The following is a 21,146-nucleotide window of genomic DNA, read 5'->3' as shown; positions in this document are numbered from 1 at the left end:
TCAGTGTCCATTCTCTGCTCCTGCAGGACACAGAAGACTCGACTTAGGGTCTGACCCAGTCAATGGCAATTCTCACGTTCTGATATTCATCCGTTCTTGTTCTTACCTGTGCGGTTACATGGCGAGTAAAGCAGGGGATGGTCTCAGCAACACCTTGCCAGGCGTCAGTACTGCAATGGCATATTCTTTGCATATGCACTGCCTTTTCTGCACTGCAGCCCCGAAGTATGGGTGTGACGGGACTCTGCATAGCACCAGTGGCCAAACCTAGAGTTAACGGCTACTTCCCCAGAGGCTTGCCCCATGGGGAGAGACCGTCCCATGGAGTGGTAGCTTGGGGAAAGGTGACTGACCTCCCAGTGCATGCCACGGGCGCAACCGCATCCCATGAGAGCAGTGAGTGGCTTGTTCCGTGATTGACACTTCCTTGGGGTTAACCTCCATCAGACGATCTTGTGGAAAAAAGGAGGCTGTGCAGGAAAACAGGGACTTTTTCACTCTTGTCTGGCTGCAGAACCGCAAGGCACTTGGCTGCACTGGTCCTCGCTCTCGAGCACTGAGTCATCCCGAGGCCATGGGCATGTGTGAGCCCGTTCCTCGGCAGGGTCCTCCTCCCACTTGCAACAGGAAAGAGGAGGTGTTCAAGTCAGGCTGAGTCCCGCCGTGGCTCGTTCCCGCTCTACTCAGGTCGTTGTCAGCACGGCACCCGGTGAAGCAATTCCAGGCTTTGCTCAGCAGTTTTGCAAGAGCAGCAGGGCTTGTTGGCTGTATTCAACACCGTGAGATTTGAATTCGGATAAGCAACACCAATCCCTCCCACGGCAGTAACGAGATGGACGGGATGGGGTGTGGAGGGGCAGGAGAGGCATGTGGCATAAACAGCCGGCTTTGGTTGCGCTAAGGCCCGGATCCATCCTTCTTTGACACAGCTGTATCCTCCCTTTGCTTTAACTTGGTCCGCAAGGGTTGCGAAGTTAGCTAGATGCAGGCAGCACGATGCCGTGGGCTACTGCGGTGGTGGCTCGATGCCGTACTGTAGGCGGGGGGTGGTAAGCGCTCACCTCCGTGGGACACGTTCAGGTTCACGGTGAGCTCCTCAAGAAGCCCTGCCGGGTGCAGCAGCGGGGTGACGAGGAACTTCTAGCTCTGATGAGGCCGTGAGCAGACAGACGGGGAAGATCACAATAAGTCTTGGATGTGGCTGGTGCCTCTGCCTGGTGCCACCCCTGCATCCAGCCAAGGAGAGGCAGGCTCCTTGTGCCTCCTGCCCAGCCAGAGAGGGGGATTTCTGCATCTCTGATCTAGGGAGCAGGATGTACTTACTACTCCCACAGGAGAGGACATCCCTGTCACCTCACAGCTGGGGAGCAGGGGCTTTCCTGCCTCCCACAGCCAAGGAGCAGGACTTCCCTCCCGCCCCCATCTGCAAGAGAGGATCTCCCGCCGCCCCCAGCCCCGGGAGAAACGCCCGCACTGGCTCCGGCCTGGGCGCAGGGCGATCCCGCGGCCCCCGCGTGCAGAAGGAGCGGCCCCCTGCTTCCAGGAGTTGCAGTCTCAGTCCCCACAAGCATGAGACAGGCGCCGGCTCCTTGTGAGCGCCTGGTCACGACTCCCCCGGGGGCCTGCTGTGGTTTTACTTCTTGTTTCTCAGGAAACGTGCTCCTGCGGCACACAGCCCGCCTGGCTTCACATCCCCACCTTGTTGGGCCGGAAGGCACGGCGCACCGGCGGCCCCGCGGGGCGCTACGGTCTGGCTGCGTGGCTTTTCCCAGAGTGCCAACAGGCACGGGCAGGTGTGCACTCCTCAACGCCTGCGCCACACTGCTGGTGCCCGGGTGCGAACTCCCTTTGCAAAGCCGTGTGTGGCGCACAGCCATTGTGAATGCAGATGTCCAGGGAGCCGGGCCAGGACCCGAGCATGCATGGGGCAGAGGAGGGCCTTGCCAGCCTGCAAAATACCCAGGAGGGTTTGCAGCAGAGGCAGCGAGGGTCAACTGCACTGCATCCCCAGGCCTCTTTCAAAGGGAGGCCTCGGGAGCTGCCACTTTCTCCCCCACGCAGAGCAGCTGGGGATTTCCAGCAGCACCTTGGGGTGGGCTTGTGGGAAGCCGTGGGAAGGTCTGCTCCAAAGGTCATCAGGAAGCAGAAGAGGGGGCGGGGAGGGGAACAGGCAAGAAACAAACAACGTTTGCAACTGCAGTGTCTCAGGGAGGTGAGCAAGCAGCAGCTCGGGACCCAGCCGACCCGACTGTGCCACTAGGCCCCTTGGGGTGTCCTCTGCATCCTCGCCTGTGCCCAGCTCTGGGAGGTGCTGGGTGTCTCTGGCGGCCTTGATCTTGATCTCTCGCGCGCAGACCGTCTCTGAGTCTGCCTCTCTCCTTGCAGGATGTGGTCGGTATCACACAGGACAGAAAAACAAACAGCAATCTCACTGCTAGTGCTGGCCTGCCCTCCAGCCTGCCCCCACACTGCCCACTTGGAGAGCCCCGCCACGCCCCGCACCGGGTGCTCATCCAGGCCTCCAAGCCAGAGCCTCTGCCGTTGTGGATGGATGCAGCACTTTGAGGCTGAGGACCTGGCTCCTTGTGCCCACCTGCTTTCCATGGTCCTTTCCCCTGGTCCCTTCGAGGGGAGCTTACCCCACAGTGCTGGAGCTGGAGGAAATGCAGGAGATGCCCCCGTGGTTCTCCCTGGACCTCTCTGGCATGGCAGGGCTGGTGCATCCGATAGTGGCGGGCATCTAGCAAGCCTCTTACATGCACGCGTGCTCCTGGTGGCCGCAGCATGTGCCTGGGCACTCCTGGGAGATGGAAGAGGAAGGATGAGAGGCAAGCCAGGGGCTAAGAAGTGACTGGGCCAAACACAGCTTGCTTTGCTTGGGCCCATTGCCCCAGGACAGGAGTGGCTTGGGATTGCGCTGGCCAATGGGTGAGCACGGGGCCTCTCGTCCAGCAAGAAGCTCTTGGGAAGAGAGTAGGCAAACAGCAAGCAGAAGCACCTGCAGGCAGCATGGCCACCAGCCCAAGAGCCATGGCGAGGCTCCCAGCAGTCAGCCCTAGCAGCCAGGAGAGAGCCCCAAGGGCCAACTCTGCTCGCAGCTGATTGCAGCGGGTCCCAGGGGCTGGGTGTGCGCCGTCCACTGCCTGTCGCTGAAGCCGCTGGCCAGTGTGGCCGTCAGGGTCTGGCTCTACTCATCTGCCCTTTGGTCTCTTTCCAGGTTCCTGGCCACTGGAGCGGTTTGTCGAGCAGTTTCGACTCGGATCCCCTGTGGCTTCGACCCAGTTCCTCACTCAGCACCACAATGACTAGGAGCAGCATCAACGTGTGTGGCCAAACCCAGAGCCTCCCTGCTCGCCACTCGGCTTCGGTGGTGGCAAGCTTGTGTCTCCCGCGTCTCCCACAAAGAGCTGTGCTCCCAAGAACCCCGCGCAGCCCCCGTCTCAAGAAAGAAATGCTCGTCCTAGTCCTATTAGTAACACCCGGCCTTGACGTGACTGGGCCCTCCAGTCAGTTGCTTCCCATTACAGCAGGGTCTTTCCTGGCCTAAACGTAGAGCATGTCTTGCCTTATAGTGCTTTTGCTGCTGCTTATAGTTGCAATGAAAATAAAAGAGCTAGCACTGGCTTTAATAATTGCACTGCGGGGTCTGTTGTTCTGTGACTTCCTCATGCAAACAGCAGTCTCACAAGTAAGCACCAACACAAAGATTACTTGGGAGCAGGTGCAATCTGGTGACTAAAGCCACGGACAAGCATGAGAAGACCTGGATTCCCTTCCCAGCTCCGAGAGGGCAGGTGACACCATGATTGCAACCCGAGCACGGTGGCAGCGCTCCTGGATTCCCTTCCCGTCTCTGCCACCAACTCTCCTTCTGACACTGGGTAGCTCACGGCGTCTCCCCAGCAGCTACGTTGTCAAAATTACAGCAGATCGTGCTGACTGCTGCACACGGAGGTCTCGGGATTCAGGTAGGTTTGCAAAATGACTGAAGAGCTTCTGGGCCCTCCTCGTAAGGGAGGGAAATGTCCCTGAGTACAGTCCCTGAGTACAGAGCAGGTGTAAGAAGGCAGCGATGTGATTTTCCAAGGGACATAGCATGTCAGGCATAGATCTGACACCAACCCCCAATTGAAAATCTGACCTCTGTTTCTTCACCTGTGTGGGAGCTGGGAATCCAGCACCTAATGCTTGTGAATCTACGACTCTGCCGCAGAGCTGGCGCCACTGGTGGATGTTGAGCTCTTGGAAAACTGGGCCCAGCTTCTTTGAAATCTCCAACCCATAACAGCACTTGGCAGCACTGTCAAGACTTTCCAGCTCCCTTCCAGCCAGGTCCCTTCGTCTGCTCACCTGTATTAGGCTGGGGATGGATCTCCCAGGGGAAGTGCTGAACGCCCAGGACCTGATACTGTAAGCAGAGTGGATTCAGGGTAGCGCACTGCGCTGTGGGAGCCCCTCCTGCGCTGGGCTGAAGGCTGGGGTGGACAAGCCATGACCTCATGCTTCTTTTTCCCCTTACGCTTTCCACGACGGATTGGCTCCTCTGAGTTTGGTCTTCTCCTCTAGCTCCCACTGAAGCAGAGCCTGCAGGGCAAGCACTTTCACTTCCTCCTGCTGGCTCCGCCACTCAATGGCAGGAGCAGTAATCTGAACCCACAACCCACCACTCCCACCAGAAGCTGTGCTGTCAGGCACCAGTCACCACTGGCTTCATTCCTCTGCCCTCACAGTAGTTCAGGGCTTGCCTGGGTCTCTGTGCTGGGAGGCTCCAGATGGATTTGCTCTGCAGCTGCCCTCACCCCTAGGAGGACTCCTCTCAGCTGGGGAGGTTACGTGGGCTCAGCATGTACGATGGGATCTGGCTGCAAAGAGCAGGTGTCGAGGTGCAGCAGTGAGCTGATAGCAAATACAGCAGTAATAGACAGTGCCTGCAGCTGCCGTCATACCGGCGCGCGGTGAGTTCTCGTTGACTCTCATGGAGAGCGTGGCTGTGCCCTATCAAGAGGAAGAAATGTGGATGGGACATGCTGCTCATGGCTTGCCCATTGCAAGGAGCACCCTGAGGATCCCAGCCACCAGAAGAGAGTGGAAAGGGTTTGCCAGCATCAGGTGGAGCCCTTCTGCCAGCACAACATCTCCCTGATAGTCCTGCACCATCAGGGTAGGAAATCAGCAGGTCTCCCCAGCCCCGCAGGGGCAATGCTGTCTGCCCTGCCATCAGCCACTGACTGACACATTGCAGAAGCTGAGCTGTTGATGAATTTGAGGTGCAATAACTGCTGGCATCGCAGAGGCCTTTGGATTTACCTCTCTTGCCAGATCCTGGCAGGTGACTAAGGAAAGCCCAGGGGAGAGTGTAGCTGGAAGGGGACAACCAGAGAGTCCTAGAGATGTGTGCAATATGTTGCCAGAGATGCATGCAAATGAAATGCAAGGGATCTGCCAGCCCTCACTCTGCCTGGTGCTGTCAAACCCAGCAGCTCCAACGAGACCTCCTCCCCGCCCCCCACCCCGAGCCAGGTCCCTTCCTTGGCAGGACCTTTGCGGCAGACCCAGAGCCAGCCTGGATTCCAGCTTTCAGGCTCCCTGGAGCCGTCGGACTGCGTGTGTCATTACCTGGTTTGGTTTCAGTATAACACCGCCTTGTGTGGTTGCAAATGTCATTCTTTTGGTCCCTAAGAAGCCACAAGAAGCGCTTTCTTTCCCCTCAAAGCTTGTTTCACTCTTCAGTTGAAGCTGTGAACCTTAGGCAGGTTTGTGCCTAGAGCAGAGAGCTGGGCCAGGGGAAGCCCTGCACTCCCAGCCAAGCCAGCCCCATGCCAGCACCCAGGGGCTTTGCTGGCATGTGGGGAGAGCCTGCTCCTGGGCCTCCAGCTGTGGCTGCAGGGACCTCGGGCAGTAGCACCAGAGCAGGGGTGCAGCCATGTCAGAGCAGGGCCCCAGTCTCACCCATCGGTTCAAGGTGCCACTTGCCTAACACACTTCAGTCATCGCAATACCCGCTGTCACCGCTGGTCCTCTTGCTGGCAGTCTCTGGTGTGGGGAGGCCCCAGACTGCCTGGGCTGCAGGGACTGGGCTCATCTATTGTCAGTGTTGCTCTCTGGGTGCCAGGCAAATGCCACTAGTAGAGATGCGGCTTGTCCCAGTCAGAGGCACCTTTGGGTGTGATACTTTAAAGCAGCATCCCCGATGGGACGAGCTACTCCTGTAGAGGAGCCTTGTGCCAGGAAAATGGCTGTATCAGGCTGTATTGCCATCGTTTCTTCTGTTCAGGGCAGGAACAGGAGCACAGGGGTGTGGTGAGGCCCTGGGCAGGAGCCGTGCTCTCCGCTCTCCGCGCAGCACCTATTCTGCACATCAGCCTGCCTTTGCTCATCAGGTGCCATCCCTGGGCTCGCTGCAAAAGCCGCACCAAAATTGAAGGCACTGCCCCTTTAATTAGCCTTTTAACTAATTACCCTTTGATGCAAGTCTCTGCTGTATCCAAGGTCCAGATTTCACTCCCTCCCAGAGCCCTCCCCTGGCTGAGCTTCCTTGGCACTCAGCACCGTTGCTCCCCACTGTTTTGTTACGGTAACAGACAACAGCATCAGCCTCTTTCAACTTCAGCCCCAGGATCACGGCAGCAAGCCCTCTGCCATGCGAGCAAGGCTTGCTGCCCCTTGCACAGGTGCTGGATAAATGGGGAAGCAGAGGAATGGGAAGGGGCAGCGATTCAGCCAGCGATGCAGGGCCTTGCAAATAGTCCCCCAGGGTGAAATGCTGGCCCTGCCACAGGGCTGGATCTCCCCTCTGAGCTGTGAGCTTCCAGGGCCAGCAGTCTCAGAGCAGCACTGCTCTTTCCCAACGCCTTTGTGCTGGCGTCTGTGTCCCGTGTCCAGCGGCGCTGCCTTTGCCTCTGTGTGGCATAACTTCTGGGAAGAGGGAGGGGAGAGGTGTGGGGTCCTTACGAGCACAGCATGGCTCCCAGCATCAGCTCCTGAAGCAAGGCCTGGGACAAGCCAGCATCGTTCTTTGCCTTTCTGCCTCTATTCCCTCTGCTCCCTGCACCTGGCTTTCCCCTGCTCGGTGCTGGCAGGGAGAGCCACTTTTGCTAGCAGCGAGAGTAGAATAGGCTGGAGCTTTCCCTTCACGCAGGAAATGTCTGTTTACCTAGTGGAGGATGCTGGCTGAATCACCCTAATTCCTAGCCCTTCCTCCCCTTTCTAGTCCCGCAGACAAGGCATGCGTCATGCTCAGGACCCTGCTGGCGGGCCTGAGATCAGCCCCGACGCTGTGACACCTGCTGCCCCCGTCTCCCTTTTGCCTGTCATACAGGACCACGTGACCACACAGGGGAAAAGTTATCGGGGCAATATGAGAAAGGACGGTTTGGAGCAGAAGCAGGAACAGAGACAACTCTCATCTAGCATCTAAGGCCTGAGCCTGCTTTCTGGTTTGAGGGAGAGTCGGGGATTGGTGCTTGTGGTACTTGAGAGGCAGTGTGGCCAAGTGGAGAGAGCACCAGGCTCCACAGGCCTACATTGTGTTCCCAGCTGTGGCCAGGGGCTGCTGGACAGCCTGAGCATGTCACTTCCTTGCCCTGTCCCTCACTGTCCTCATGCACTAAATGGGTATATTGCTGCTAGCCCCCTTTGCAAAGCATTTGGTAGTGCCGTGTTAAAGAGGGGAGCCGGGTGTCCAGGAAGAGTGGTCGCTCCTTAAGGAGACGATCCTCCAAGCCCAAACGGAGGTAATCCCAACACGGATCAAAGGGGGAAGGAGGGCACACAAGCCCCCGTGGCTCACCAAAAGCACCCGGGAATGTCTCCTAGCTAAAAGGGAGGCGCACACCCAATGTCAAGGAGGGGCCATCCCCAGGGAGGACTACACTGTGGTTGTGCGGGGATGCAGGGGGGGCGGTCAGGGAGGCCGAGGCGGAGATGAGACAAGGACTTGCTTCCCAGATCAAGGACAACGAGAAGTCCTTTTCTAAAAACATCGGGGGCAAAAAGAAGGTACCGGGTAACGTGGGGCCCCTGCAAGACACGCTAGGGAATTTGGTTGTCACACCAGACGACAAAGCTAACATATTTAATGACTTCTTTGCCCCCATTTTCCTGAGCAGGGACCGGATCAGCCCCCCACCAGGCCCCGCTCAGGCCCCAGGGGAGGCGCTCCCAGGCCAGGGGTCAGGGAGGATCTAGTCAGGGAGCGTCTGGAGGGACTGGATGTATTCAAATCAGCTGGTCCAGACAATCTCCACCCCCGAGTGCTGAGGGAACTGGCCGAGGCCATTGCAGGATCCCGGCACGGCTGTACGAGCACTCGTGGAGCTCTGGTGTGGTGCCAGAGGACTGGAAGAGGGCCAGTGTGGTTCCCATCTTCAAAAAAGGGGAGGAAGAAGGACCTGGGAAACTATAGGCCAGTTAGTCTTACCTTGATCCTGGGCAAGCTTTTTGAGAGAATTATCTTGGCACATGTCCGTGGGGGGCCAGCAGGGGACTGCATGCTTAGGGGCAACCAACACGGGTTCATCAGTGGCAGGTCCTGTCAGACCAACCTGGTGGCCTTTTACAACCAGATCACCAAATCCTTGGATACAGGGGTAGCAGTAGACATCGTCTTCCTGGACTTTGGGAAGGCCTTCGATACTGTCTCTCACCCCGTTCTCATTAAGAAACTGGGGGACTGTGGTGTCGACACCCACACAGTCAGATGTGTCACCAACTGGCGGGAGGGCCGCACCCAGAGGGCGGTGGTGGACGGGTCATTTTCGACCTGGAGGGACGTGGGCAGTGGGGTCCCCCAGGAGAACTCCCTTCTCGTCAGGGCAGAGGCAGAAAAGGATCTGGGGGTCATCATTGATGCCAAGATGAACATGGGCAGGCAGTGTGGGGACGCGGTCAGGAAGGCCAACTGCACCTTGTCGTGCATCCACAGATGCATCTCGAGCAGGTCCAGGGAGGTGATCCTCCCCCTCTATGCAGCACTGGTCAGGCCGCAGCTGGAGGACTGCGTCCAGCTCTGGGCGCCGCACTTCAAGAGGGATGTGGACAACATGGAGCGGGTCCAGAGGAGGCCGCTCGCATGATCAGGGGGCAGCAGGGCAGGCCCTATGAGGAGAAGCTACAGGACCTGAACCTGTTCAGCCTCCACAAGAGAAGGCTGAGGGGGATCTAGTGGCCTGATACAAACTAGTCAGAGGGGACCAGCAGGCATTGGGGGAGTCCCTGTTCCCCCGAGCACGGCCAGGAGTGACCAGGAATAACGGTCACAAGCCGGCAGAGGGTAGGTTTAGGTTAGATATCAGGAGGCGCGACTTCACGGTCAGGGCGGCTAGGGTCTGGGACCAGCTTCCAAGAGAAGTGGTGCAGGCTCCTACCCTGGGGGGCTTTAAGAGGAGGTTAGATAGTTTCATAGTTTCTAGGGCCGGAAGGGACCTGAGCAGATCATCTAGTCCGACCCCCTGCCATGGCAGGAAAGAGCACTGGGGTCAAATGACCCCAGTAAGATGTTCATCTAGCCTCCTCTTAAACAGCCCCAGGGTAGGAGCCTGCACCACTTCTCTTGGAAGCTGGTCCCAGACCCTAGCCACCCTGACCGTGAAGTCGCGCCTCCTGATATCTAGCCTAAACCTTCCCTCTGCCCGCTTGTGACCGTTATTCCTTGTTCGCTCCTGGCGGTGCTCGGGGGAACAGGGACCCCCCCATTGCCTGCTGATCCCCCCTGACTAGTTTATAACAGGCCACTAGATCCCCCCTCAGCCTTCTCTTGTGGAGGCTGAACAGGTTCAGGTCTCGTCGTCTCTCCTCGTAGGGCCTGCCCTGCTGCCCCCCTGACCATGAGAGTGGCCTCCTCTGGACCCTCTCCATGCTGTCCACATCCCTCTTGAAGTGTGGCGCCCAGAGCTGGACGCAGTACTCCAGCTGCGGCCTGACCAGTGCCGCATAGCGGGGGGAGGATCACCTCCCTGTACCTGCTCGAGATGCATCTGTGGATGCACAACAAGGTGCGGTTGGCCTTCCTGACCGCGTCCCCACACTGCCGGCCCATGTTCATCCTGGAGTCAATGATGACCCCCAGATCCCTTTTCGGCCTCCGTGCTGACAAGAGGGGAGTTCCCCAGCCTGTAGGTATGGTGCCCGTTCTTCCTCCCGAGGTGCAGCACCTTGCACTTGTCTGTGTTGAAACCCATCCTATTCTCGTCCGCCCACCCTTGTAACTTCTCTAGGTCTGATTGTAGCCTGTTGCATCCTTCCAATGTACCCACGTCCCCCCACATCTTAGATGAACACCTTGCTGGGGTCGTTTGACCCCAGTACTCTTTTCTGCCACGGCAGGGGATCGGACTAGATGATCTGCTCAGGTCACTTCCAACCCGACCAGCTATGAAACTAGAAAAGTTGGGGCTCGAGAGCCTGTATTGTAACAGAGCACAGAGCCTGGAGTCAGGACTTGCCAGCTGCAGTCTTCACCCCGCCACGTACTCAGGATGGGATCTTAGTAAAGTCCCTGCTGCTGTCTGAGTGCTGGTGGGGTGATGACCCTCCAGTTCCTGCGGGGTCTGTGGGGCTTCGTAAGCAGCTTGGAGAGTTTCAGCTTAGACAGATAAGAGGTAACATTGTCAAAAGAGCCTGAATACTGTAGGGACCCAAACCCTAGGTCCTTTCACTGGTACTTTGGTGGCCTTGAAGCATTTGAAAATTTAGCCCAGTACTCAAATGGTGTCACCCAGACCGCTCCCCAGCACCTCACTTTCCTTGGGGGTGCAGGTTTGCAGTCAAAAGGACTCACTCTCACCATTTCTGTGCTCTCCGGCACATCAACCCAGAGGCCCCTGAAGCCACCCTGCAAGCCCATTCCCGACATGAGGTATATGGCGAAGAAGTGTTAGCGGCGGGGCGGGAGGTGCCTGCAACTCAGCGATCTGTAGGACTTGACTAAGGGATCTGGCTGCCTCTTGGCACTTGACACCAAGGATCTATTTTATCACTTAAAGAGCTTCATGTTTTATTTTTAGGTCACATGCATCTCAGCAATGGTTTCATTTCCAGGGCGGGTCACAGTTTGAAACCGTCATTCATACATACACACACATCCCCCCCGCCCCCCACAGTGAACCTGAAGGACTAGGAGGGAAAGAGAGAGAGGAAGGCAGAATAAAAAAGGAAGCTGGGGTTTGTAACATACCACAGCCCGGGAAAAAAATACAAAACACACTACCCTGTTTGCAATCAGAGTTAAAATTAGCAGCCAAAGGAAATGACAGTTAGACATGTCATGGAAGTCTGCTAAAGCTGGATTTCTCTTTTTCTTCTTTTTTTATATTTACCCTTAGCTGAGGGTGTAATTGGCCTGTTAGATTAATGCAGAGGGATCGGTATAAATGAAAGGTCATGCTTTGTTGACATCCTGTGCTCAAACTATAGTCATCCTTTCCTCTCTGCCTTTAATTCCTTGTGGCTAGCCTGTTTATTTTTGGTGGAATGGGAGAAAAAAAAATCGGATGTTTATCCTTCTAGGAAATTATCACCATCCTTTTTGTTTTTAATTTTAGATGAAGAGGAGAAAAGTTCCCTGCAGACTGCATTTCTGTCCCCTGGTCTTGATTCCCATTTCCCCTAAGGCCACGTTAGGCCACTGGGGCAGGAGAAAAAGGCCCGAAAGTGTGTGCAAATGATGTTCCTGCCTTCTTTACAATGCTGCAGAGGTCTTTGTTGAGGATCTGGGGCTGCAGCAGAGGTGTTAGCTGGCTCCATCTTCACTGAAGAAAATGAAGATTGTGAATTGGCAGTAATAATTTCCAGCTTGGTCTCAAATCCTATACCCAGCACAGCACAGTCAGCCCTCCTAGCTGTGGGGTAAAGAGACTTTGCGTTATTTTGTTAAAGGCCAATCTGATAATTTGTGCAGGTCCTGACTCATTATTTTTTGAATGGTTTGAGTTAGCAAGACTGGGATGAGGAACCAGAACTTGATATACAGGAAGCTGCCAGAAGGATCAGAAGGTGAGGGGGCTGATGTGGTCAGACAGTCATTCAATAACCAACATTACATGTGTTGCTGATCCCCCCCAGAGGAAGGCAAAGGACTCTGTGTGTAACTCACAGCCAGGATGAGTCGGGGCCGTGAAACAGCATCGTTTCGCAGCACGACAGAGGAAGGATGACAAAGGGCAGGAGCGGAGACTTTCTGGTTGAAATCTTAATTTTCAGGCAAAATCCGGCTGATTTTTAAGAGGAAGTGCTGGTTTGTTTGTTTGTTTTCCTATAGGCGTAATTAAAAATAGTTTTCCACGACTTAAACCAGTAAGTGTTCTTCCTCCTCCCGATATGGGATGAGCTGTCAGTGGGGGCATGTGGTGGGAAAGGAAGGGCTCTGTGTCTCATCTGCCCTGTCTCAGGGCCGGCTTCCAGTGAGGCTGAACGCTGTGAATGAAGCCGAGTCCCGTTCTGTACCCCAGCCCCATGCCGGCGGGAACACACGTGTGAAAGACCCTCTCACATGCACATACACACACAGATGCCCAAGTGTGATGCATCCATACAAAAATGTGCGTGGCCTCGCAAAAAAGCAGACACATGGGTTGGGTAGAAATGTGCACAGCACATATTCAGACAGCTGCAGAGGCCGCTCCCATGACTCGAGTAACTTGGGCCAGGCTCTCAGGTTTGGTGTTCAGCAGGGTCACTACTGTGGTGGGCTCCCCCTTCCTATGTAGTTGCCCTCTAACCGCATGATGTCTGTCTTGGTTCGGGGATCCCAGCGTAAACCGCATTAAAGGAAGCACATCCTACTAACTCAGCTCCCTGCCATGGCACTGTGTGAGCCTGTAACCCCCTGTCCATCTGCTTCCCCACCTGTAAAATGAGGATAATGAGATTTGCCCTGTCCTGTCCTGGGGGATTTGTGAGGCTCCATTCACTAATGCATGTCATGTGCCTTATGATTTCTCAGATGAGATGGGTGAGGGTATCAGTGCAGAGCCCTGTCTCTGTGTGTCCACGTGCGAGCAGCACTGTTACAGTCTATGGCTAAGTTCCTGCTGGTTTCACAAAGCCAAAATCCCATCCCTTCTGGCAAAGGAGGCTGTAGGAGAGTGAAGAGGGTGAAAGCACATGTGCTCACACCCTCTGTGAGCATGCTGAACAGTAGGAACATTGGCCAGACCAGAACCACAAACTCTCACTGTGATATTCGTAAGACCTCTGCTACGTGGAAAATATTAATTGTGGTTTTGTTACTTTTTGATAATGTCAAGAAAAAAAAGGAAGCAAAGTACAATCATTCAGTGCTGACTCCACCCCCTTTATCTCTTCTTCCATTTGCTCACTATCAGTGAGAGAAAAGAGAAGCAGAGTCTCTCTCTGCCTAAATGTAGAAAGTTTTGCTTCTAAATCAGTCCGTGATGGAAAGGAAACACGTCACGTCCCGGGGGAAGTGGCTAGACTCTAGCAGCCACAACCCCATTGCAGGGTGCTGCAATGGAACAGGCCGTCACTGAAATAGATTTTCACTTAGTTATTGTCACTGATATAATTTCTCTCACAGGGACATTTTTAGCATCCAAAGGAAATTTTATTTGTGTTTGTTAGTTTGAATTTCCATTGCAGCGACTCTTGGTTCTGAAGAAAGTTGGGTGGGAAGTTGGGGGAGGGGGGAAAGGGGGTTAAGAAAGTAGCTCAGGGTAACCTGAGGTGCAGACATGTTAGCAGTGATCCAGAGTCCGTGTGTTTGTGTGCACGTGCGTGTGTGTGAGGAGCCTGCAGTTCTGAGAGAGCAAAGTGAAGCTGTAGCACTTTGCTCTGGGGGAGGGTATCAGCTGTGGCTTGTAACATGGCCCATCCTCAGGTGCTGCCCGGGCTCTGCCCCAGCATCCAAGTCCTGTGGCAGAGATGCTGAGTTTGGGCATTACCTTACCCAGCTCTATACCCAACATCCTTAACAGGGCTCCATTAGTGACTCAGGCCCTGATCCCTGTTCAGCAGTACCCAAGAGTGTGTTTATCTTTAAAGAAACGCACAGCTATAAACTCTGTGGATTCGGTGTGGACGTGTCCCTTGCTTACAGGCTTTGCTGAGTCAGGAGGAACATGGAGCTTGCAAGCTCTTACCCAGGTAAAACTGTTGATTGTAAAGGTTGTTTTGCAAGCAAAAACGGATGTGCAGGTTAGTATGGTTTATGTGAAAGGATCATTTCCTTTTCCCTTCAAAATGCAATTGCCGCTGCACAGGGAAGCTGCCATCCTTTGAGCAGTGCTACCGAGAGCCTGGAGATGCATTGTTTGAGATTCACTGAATGGCGTTCAGTCCTTCATGCTTGTCTAGTCTGATCTTGGGATGCCGAAGGCCTTGTCCCCCATTGCTCCACAGCTTGTGCAGGGAGGTTATGGGAGTTTTCGAGAAAGGACTAGACAGGTGCCTGCCTGGGTGGGTTCGGGGTCAGCGCATCCAGCGCCTGTCCTGGGACTTGGACAAAAGACTTCGATGGTCCCGCTGTGATTCTCTGCACAAGGTTGGTCTAAAGGGCTACCAGCTCACAACTGCAGTCTCACGCACTGCCTTTGCGCTGGACATCAGCGACTACATGAGGCACGGGGCAAAGATGAATCCAGGGTGAACCCTGCTCAAGCCGATTGACAGATCGGCTCACGAAGGGAGCACAGATGCTCATGAAGGGACACAGAGAGGAAACCCGATGGCAACGTGCCACGTGCGCCCCTGGAGACTCAGAAGGGGACGCTATCGAGTAAACACTAACAACAACACTTTGCAGCTCTGCAGGGGCGGGCACCTGGGGCTATCGAAGCAGTTTGCGCATCAACTGTGCTGGAGGCAGGCAAGAATGACCCTCTCCACGAGAAACTGAGGCACGCCGGGTTCTCAGTAGCACGTGCCCTGCCTCCGCGCAGCGTGCCGTCCTCCATCCTTCAGCCTGCCCTACGTTCCTGGACAGCTGACCGAAGCGGGGCACTCGTAGCAGCCTCAGCATCACAGCCGGTGTAGCCTGCGTGTGCCTGGGTGTGTCGAGTCACAGACACAGGCCCACTGGGTCAAACGTGTTCTGGGTGTAACTCCACCAGAGTCGGTCCTTACGGGGAGGATTTGTCTGGCCCGCTGAGCTGGAGGTTCACAGCGGCCGTCAGCAGATGCGGCAGTGCTGCCCCAGGGACTCGGGGTGATAACCTTCCTGTCAGTCAAACACAGCTACCTGGAGACCTGACTTTGCTGCTGATTTGTAATGAAGACGACCCAGTGCCCCTTTCCTGTCACCTGAGCCTGCCCTGGCAAGGAAGTGGTTATGATGCCTGATTTACAAGCATTTACCTCTGACTGTAGGGCTCAGGCAACTGCTGGTAACTGACAGCTCAATGGAAAATATCAAAACAAGTGCTGCCTTCCCCGAAGCCTGCAGGTCCCAGGACCTTCCACCCTTGTCCCCAGGCCCTGCCGCATCTGCAGAGCTACCGTGGCACAGGGCAGAGTCCTGGTCTCTGCTCCAAGCGGTGAATGAAGAGGAGGCTGATCCTACTAGACCGGCACATCTGTGTCTCTAGCAGGCTGACACCAGCCCCAGCTGTGCACCAGTGATCCAGCAATTAAACCGCAGCTCATATAAATAGCTGCCCTGTCTTTGGGTATCCAGCTCTGAAATCCCTCTGCTTTTTCAGAGCACTCCCGGCTGTGATCAGCTTCTGCGCGTGCTAAGCCGTGTCTGAATGTAGCTCGTGAGTGAAGCATGGGAACGGCACTGAGACCCAGCAGCTCATTTCATCAGTGAATGTGGCTCTGGGATCTCTCCTCACCTCCTGGTCAGGCTGTCTCCAGCTGCCTGAAAGCAAGGAGAAGTGTCAGGAAAGCGGCCCAAAAGGAGCCATCCAGTGTTTCCTCTGATACAAGGGATACAAACAGCGTGCATCATCCTTAGGAGTGTCAGCAGTGAAGGGGACTGGACCAGGAGGAGAGGATGGGCAGGGGGTGTACCGTACCTCCTGGTGCAGGGTGGGCACAGTCATGCCCATGAGATTCGAATGGTCTGGCAGGTGCTCTAAGCTACGCTTATCTACGTGGATATAGCCACGGTTGTGGGAGGAATTGCAGGCACTTTGCAGGGCAGAATTAGGACTTAGAGTGGGCTTGATGAATTGGGAAAGTGGTCTGAAATCAAAAGGGCAAATGCAAAATACAGTCCTTAAAAGAAACAATCGATTGCCCGAATGCCAAATGGGGAATGGCTGGTGGGGCTGCCGGCCTGAGGAAAAGGAGTGGGGATATGTAGCGGATCACAAGCTGAATGTGAGTCAAGGACATGATATTGTGAAAAAGCTAAGAACATCCCAGAGCATAGTACCAGCCATGTGACGTGCAAGTCACAGGAAGTGAGTCTTCCTCTCTGCTTTGGCGAGGCCTCATCGGGAGTACCACTCGGGCGCTTCACTTGAAAGATGCGAACAAACTGGAGTCCGGAAGAAAGCAACAAAAATGAGGAGTGGCCTAGAAAGCATAACCGATAGGGAAAGGCTGGGAAAATTGGGATTGCTTCGTCCAGAGAGGAGAAAACTGAGAGAGGATCCACAGCAGTCTGCAAATACACAGCAAGTTGTTATACAGAACAGGCCATTTGCTTGTGTTCTCCATCTGTCCCCAGTGGACACAGGAGTAACAGGTGTGAATTGCAGACAAGCAGATTTGGGTGGGATATCAGTAAGAACTTCCTAGCTAGGAATAAAACCTAGGTCTTCTGAGTCCCTATCAGCTAAGCTCAGACCCCCGACCAGCCTGTCGCCTCTGCAACCAGAGTCCATCATTGGGAGCTTAGCTTACTCACCCCCCTCCTCCCTGAGCCAGCCAGGCTCCTGACAAGAGAGACTTGCAGACAAACTATATTGTGCACCCCCCAAAAAGTAATTAATCGGGACTAAAGAAATAGGTAGCATGTAAAAAATTAACATTGTTAACATAACCACCCGCAGCACATGTTGCTGGGTGTTTCCTTTCAAAAGCAGGCGACAGTTCAGCGGAAGTCGGTGCTGAACACGATGCCTAAGTCAGTAGGGTAGTAATTACCTATTTTAATGAATATGGAAATAATTACCATATTGAAAATTTCACCAAATGGCTGAAGGGCAGGCATCCCTGGGTACCTTTCCCCGATGGGGAACAGGAGACGATTCTTTTTAACTGTGGGCCTGGATTTGATTTAGTGCAGCCACATCCCCTCTGCCTCTGTGTAACTGGCCTGTCCCTGGTGGGAGGGGGCAGAGAGATGTGGAGCCTGGGGCATAGGAAGGAAAGGCTTTCTGGGCAGCAAGCAAGCTTGCATCTGGGGAGCAAGGGACGGCTTGCCAGTCTCGCAGAGCAACACGGGCCTCAAACCTGCCACGAGACATCTGCAAGCTGATGCCTGCTTCCTCTAAAGTCAGCATAGCTGCAAGCAGGTGGATCTCACCACAGGCTCATTAGCAAACCACCAGTGCTTGCATAAGTCAATCCGTTGAAGGCAGTAGGGCCAATCATGTCAAGAGGACTTGCATAAGCAGGGATTAGCAGGATCAGGCTATTGGTGATGGCCTTAGCACATAACTAAGTGGCCATAATTAATGAATGAGCCCTAGTGCTTCATAATGCCTCTGAAGAGCTAAGGAACTTCAAGCACCCCTTCAGCATTTGCTGAATTAACCCCCTTTCTCCTGGGAAGCAAGTCAGTACTACCGTCCCCGTCTCCCGGTGAAGGACAGGGCTGTTTGCTTTGAGGGCCTAGGTCTCGCACAGCAGGAATCCAGTTTTTTCAGAAGTACCAGGTACCAGCGGTACTGTCTGAGACCCTGGCCCCAAGAGGGCACAACCAAGTCTCCAAAAACCTGATGCAACCTCCTGGCTGCATTTAGCCTTCATCAGCTTTCCGGGGGTCACCCAGCTAGCAAGAAGTAAAACAGCAAGCCACGGCTGGCCATACATGGGCTACAGACAAGAGATGGTGGCTAAGCAAATGCTCTCAGTTTGATTTTAGGCTTTGGGTCCATAGGGGTTCAGGCTTAAACTCTCATTTATGAACAGACCAGAAATTTGCGGGGCCGGGATCACAGGGTCCCCCTTATCAGGTGTGGCATGCAGGGGTAACTGCTGGAGCGGGCAGCGAGAGCAGAGGGCGTCAGATAAACACTCAAGCTTCAGCACTGTCCCAAAGGCTGAAAGACAGGCATAAAGCAGCCCACGGAGCTGCACTGCTGCTGTTCGCTGCACTGGGGAAAGGAGTGATAGGAATAGCACCATGCCTTAGATTATTACCATTGCAGTGCTCTCCTGAACGGGGAAATTATCCCGCCCAGCCCTGCTCGCTTGCTCTCAAAAAAAGAACATAAAATAAAAGCTTAATTTTTATTGAAATAATTCACAGTGCCCGAGTCTGTGGGGAATGCAGGGGCACCCTTCCGTGCCATTCAAAGCTCAATGCAGGGTAATGAGAGTATCACAAAACTGAAACGTTCCCGGCACACTTAGCACAGCCCTACCCTGCTGCAGTCCTTAACGCAGAAGGTGCTCACATGCCACAGCCACTAGGTAGCTGGGGAGAGAGACAGAGAGAGCACCTGATTTCCCCTTGAAAAGCCTTCCCCCTTCAGCTGTGGTCTGAATGCGCCCTGATTGCAACCTCTGAACTACTGGAGGCTGAACCACCTTTGGTTTTCTGGCTCATTGCTCTGTAGACCCCCAGGCTCCACCAACAAGCCACGGGGACTCCTCACTGGGAAGGCGGTCCACGTGCTTCACTCGAGCAAAACCACTGGTGCTAGAGGTGCTCTCATTCCAGCCTGCCAGAGGCAGATGGAGTTGAATTTTCAGGTACGTGTTACGAGCAAAAGAGGACACTCTTTCACTGGCCCTGAGGGTGGGCGGGTGGGCACAGCAGAAGAAATGCACAACTCCCCCGTGACTGCCCCGAGTCCTCAACGTCGGTGTCTGACTTGAGGTGGGCTCACAACCAATCGCTTACATCCAGTTGCACACAGGAGGCTCTCAGCACCCACCTTGTGTAATGCAAATACCTGCTCAGCAACAGACAGAGCTACAGCACAGCTGGATTATCAAGGTGGTGATATTTCCAGAGCAGTTTCTTGGTACCAAAGGATGTGCGTCTTTTTTCCCCCCAAGATTTTCCTTCACCGAGTGTTTTAAAGCCCTTAGGCACTGGATGCAGAAGAGCTGGGCTGGAAAGCCAACACAGATGCCTGTCTGACAGAGCATCATGCGTACAGGAACACCCGAGGGAAACACAAAAGACGTGGGACAGGGATGCATCTGCAGGTAGAAGCGAACACGTCCACATGCACAGCGGTGCAGGCCCATACAAATCTAAGTGCACGTTCCTCAGCTGCCCCCCTCAGCCTGTGAGAATCTGCAGCACTGGGTAATCTGTAGCCTGCCAAGTGGACACAAAGCTATGTCTGGCCTTGAAACACCCTGTGCCTCTGCCGCTGTCTGCAGTGGGTCCAGGTAGGTGCCTGGAGCAGGCTCACCTGCTAACAGATGGAAGCACTGGCTTGCTTCTGGCCAAAAGGACTCAGCATCCACCTCATCACAAGTGAGCTGGGAGCGAGTGAAGGCCCTGGAAAAAGGAAGGTGAGCTGCAGCGGCAATGCAGGGCTATTGGAGCAAGCCTACAGGCAACTGAAGCTTGCAGAAGTGAGGAGGGGAAAAGACTCAGGGTCTTTACCACCAAGCATTATGCCAGCGCTGGCGCTAGCACAGAAGGAGACAAGAGTAGGACCTCAGCCTAAGGATCTGGCTCTGCCACCATGTTGCCATGTGAGCTTGGGCAAGTCACATCATCCCTTGGTGCCTTCTCCAGCTCCTTGCGCGTTTCAGCTGCAGGATCTCCAGAGCAGAACATCTCATTCACTATGCGTGTTGCATGGTGCCCATGGCCATGGAACCTTGATCACGTCACCTTGAGGCAACACCGTCATGCGTGTTCCTTGTCCATAATAGCAATTGTTATTATTATTGTTAATAACAATTATCATCGGGGAGTGCTGCACCCGTGGCTCAGATGGAAGAGGTCTGCCAGCCTGCCCAGCCTGCACACTGGCTCAGTCAGCTCTTCCTACCGTGGGAGGCTGCACGTTTCCAGGACTGTTCTCTCTTACACGCATAGTCTGAGCGCAGCTCTGGAAAGCTGCTTTTGCCCCTTCTCGCACCCGCTCCGTCAGCTGGAGCAGACCCTCTGCCTTTCTCTTGGCCCCAACCCTTGACAGCTTCCAGCTCCTCTCCCTGCTCTCTGCACCCTGACTTCCATGCCAAAGAGTGTGTCAGCCTGCTCTCTGCACCTCCCACCAAACAGCTGTGCTGCCACATGGAGAGATGCACTCCACCTGCTCTGTCAGACTCCCCAGCGCTGGGGCTTTGCACAAAGGCAGCCTCTGACCCCCTGGCTCCCATGCAGCTCCCAGCACGCTGCTCTTCACCAAAAGAGTCCAGGGCACTAAAAGTGCCTGGCTCACCCAGAGCTGCTTGCATTGGGCAACCTGTTCATAAAGTGCTTTGGAGCCCTGTGAAATAACAGGCACAAGCAAAAGTGCCTGGTGCTGTTATTGTGCAAGCCATGTAGCTCATTTCCAACTGCCCAGAGAGGTCCATTAGACAGACATGCACTGCATCAGTATTTTGCTTTCCCACATTGCCCACCCATAGTTCGAATCATGTGCCATGCCTGTCACTGTGGAGCGCAGCCAGAAGACCAGGGCCTCACCTTTTGGGGCTGTTCATTTACCCATCCGTGGCTGAAGTGGGAATGCACCCGTGGATTCATTTTCTCCTGGATACTCCTTAACAAGCGCACAGAAGTGGCCAGTCGCTAGTTTGCTGGTAATGAGTCCTACAGTTGATCGGCACTGTCCTGCTCTCAAGGTGACAAGGAGGAGGTCGCCTCAGTGGGATGAAGACTGTGGGACACTGGCTCCACTTGATGCTTGTTCTCGCCACTTGAGTCTCATCCATTTTCCTGTTAAATGGAAAGGAGTAGGCCCCTCATGGGTCTGCAGAGAGGTGCCCCCATGCACAGAGCCAAGGGGAGGCCTAATGAGAAACCACAGAAAGCTCTCCAGCTCAGGCCTGAAACAGCAGCCTGGCTCTCTCCCCAAAGGAAAACTAACTGCACCCACTGA

At 54.7% G+C, this 21,146-nt stretch overlaps 1 protein-coding gene across 6 annotated transcripts in view; it reads left to right on the top strand.

Moving 5' to 3' along the window:
- Positions 1-3,637, top strand: part of PEBP4 (phosphatidylethanolamine binding protein 4) — a 186,408-nt gene extending 182,771 nt beyond the window's left edge. For all 6 annotated transcript variants that reach the window (XM_090052925.1, XM_090052926.1, XM_090052923.1 and 3 more), the window contains one exon: positions 3,218-3,637. In XM_090052925.1, coding sequence (XP_089909051.1) covers positions 3,218-3,309 — 92 coding nt within the window. In that variant the 3' untranslated portion in view covers positions 3,310-3,637. The remainder of the gene's footprint in view (positions 1-3,217) is intronic.
- Positions 3,638-21,146: the final 17,509 nt, after the last annotated feature.

The sequence above is a fragment of the Crocodylus siamensis genome, chromosome 6 (genome assembly GCF_052110815.1).
Source record: "Crocodylus siamensis isolate JL-2025a chromosome 6, ASM5211081v1, whole genome shotgun sequence".
Taxonomy (NCBI): Eukaryota; Metazoa; Chordata; order Crocodylia; family Crocodylidae; genus Crocodylus; species Crocodylus siamensis.
This window is presented reverse-complemented; position numbering and strand designations above follow the sequence as displayed.